The 1118-nt window shown below is 57.5% G+C and overlaps 1 protein-coding gene across 1 annotated transcript in view; it reads left to right on the top strand.

The window, feature by feature from the left end:
• Positions 1-4: 4 nt before the first annotated feature.
• The window catches only part of LOC104470929 (homeobox protein Hox-A9), a gene marked incomplete at its 5' end in the record, with an annotated part of 1460 nt that continues 346 nt past the window's right edge, over positions 5-1118 (top strand). Inside the window, one exon of the mRNA XM_010086054.1 lies at positions 5-98. Coding sequence (XP_010084356.1) covers positions 5-98 — 94 coding nt within the window. The remainder of the gene's footprint in view (positions 99-1118) is intronic.

Genomic DNA, 1118 nt, shown 5'->3' on the forward strand with positions numbered 1-1118 from the left:
TCCTCCAGTTGATAGGGATAAGCAAAGCCACGAAGGCGCATTCTCTGAAAGCAATGGGGAAAGTGAGGCAAACGGAGAGAAACCGCAGATCGATCCAAGTAAGTGGGACTGCGAAGGGTAATGGACTTCAGGGCGGCCGCGGGGAGGTGTGGAGGCGCTGAGGCTAATTAACGCGGCTGCGCACAGGCTGGCCGGGCTCCTGCGCGCCGGGCTCTGCAGTCTCTAAAAGCCAGCGCTGCCGGTCGCAGGCTTGAACGGGATCTAGGGTGGCTCGGGTTTTCCGGGATGAAAGGAAAAAAATACCCCACCCTACAATTGCAACTTAAACAACAACAACAAAAAAGCCAGCCCCAACAACCGCCGCAGGATGTGCTCGCATCCTCCTGCCCCGCCGCGCTCCCAGGCGTGAGCACACCCCGGGGGAAGGGTGCCTGGAAAGCGTTGGATGTGAATCTGGTCTTTTTTTGAGACGGCTGCCAGGCCGGGGCGGCTATTGCGGGGCTGCGAGCAGAAATCTCGCCATTGACTTGGTGTCCCCCCTCCCCCCTTCGTCTCCTCGGTGGAAAACCCCGGGCTGGATGCTCCCCGGCCTGCGGGACTAGTGCCTCGGGATTACTATCGCGATTAACGCCATGTGAATAAGGGTCCTAAAGCCGGCGAGGGTTTAATTACGCCAGCTGTAGAGTGACTCGCCAGCTTCCTGGGTCTTGACAGAGATGACAAGGGAGAAGGTCGAAATTAAAAAGTGAAACAATTTCGATGACACGTTGGTCTGGCTGGTAGTTTGAAGGGGGTGTGTGCGTGGGGAGGCCAGGAGGCAGGGAGGGAGGGAGCTAGCAGAGAGAGAAAGAGAGAGGAGGAGAAAGAGTATTTTAAAACTGCATCCTACAAACAATAAAAAAGGCGAGGGGAGGCGGGGATGGCGGGGCTTTACCGCGTGTGGATGCGTGTGGCCTCTCCTTGTGTCTGTATTTTGGAGTCCATTGTGCCCCATCATTCTCTGTGCCCGGGGAAATGAGAGCCACGTCCTAAACCCCAATATCGGGACACTTACATGGCTGGTCCTGCTTGGATCTCCCTCCCCAGCCCCCTCCCTTCCCCCCCCTCTCCCCTCGAGC

The sequence above is a fragment of the Pterocles gutturalis genome, unplaced genomic scaffold (assembly GCF_000699245.1).
Source record: "Pterocles gutturalis isolate BGI_N339 unplaced genomic scaffold, ASM69924v1 scaffold44220, whole genome shotgun sequence".
Classification (NCBI taxonomy): domain Eukaryota; kingdom Metazoa; phylum Chordata; class Aves; order Pterocliformes; family Pteroclidae; genus Pterocles; species Pterocles gutturalis.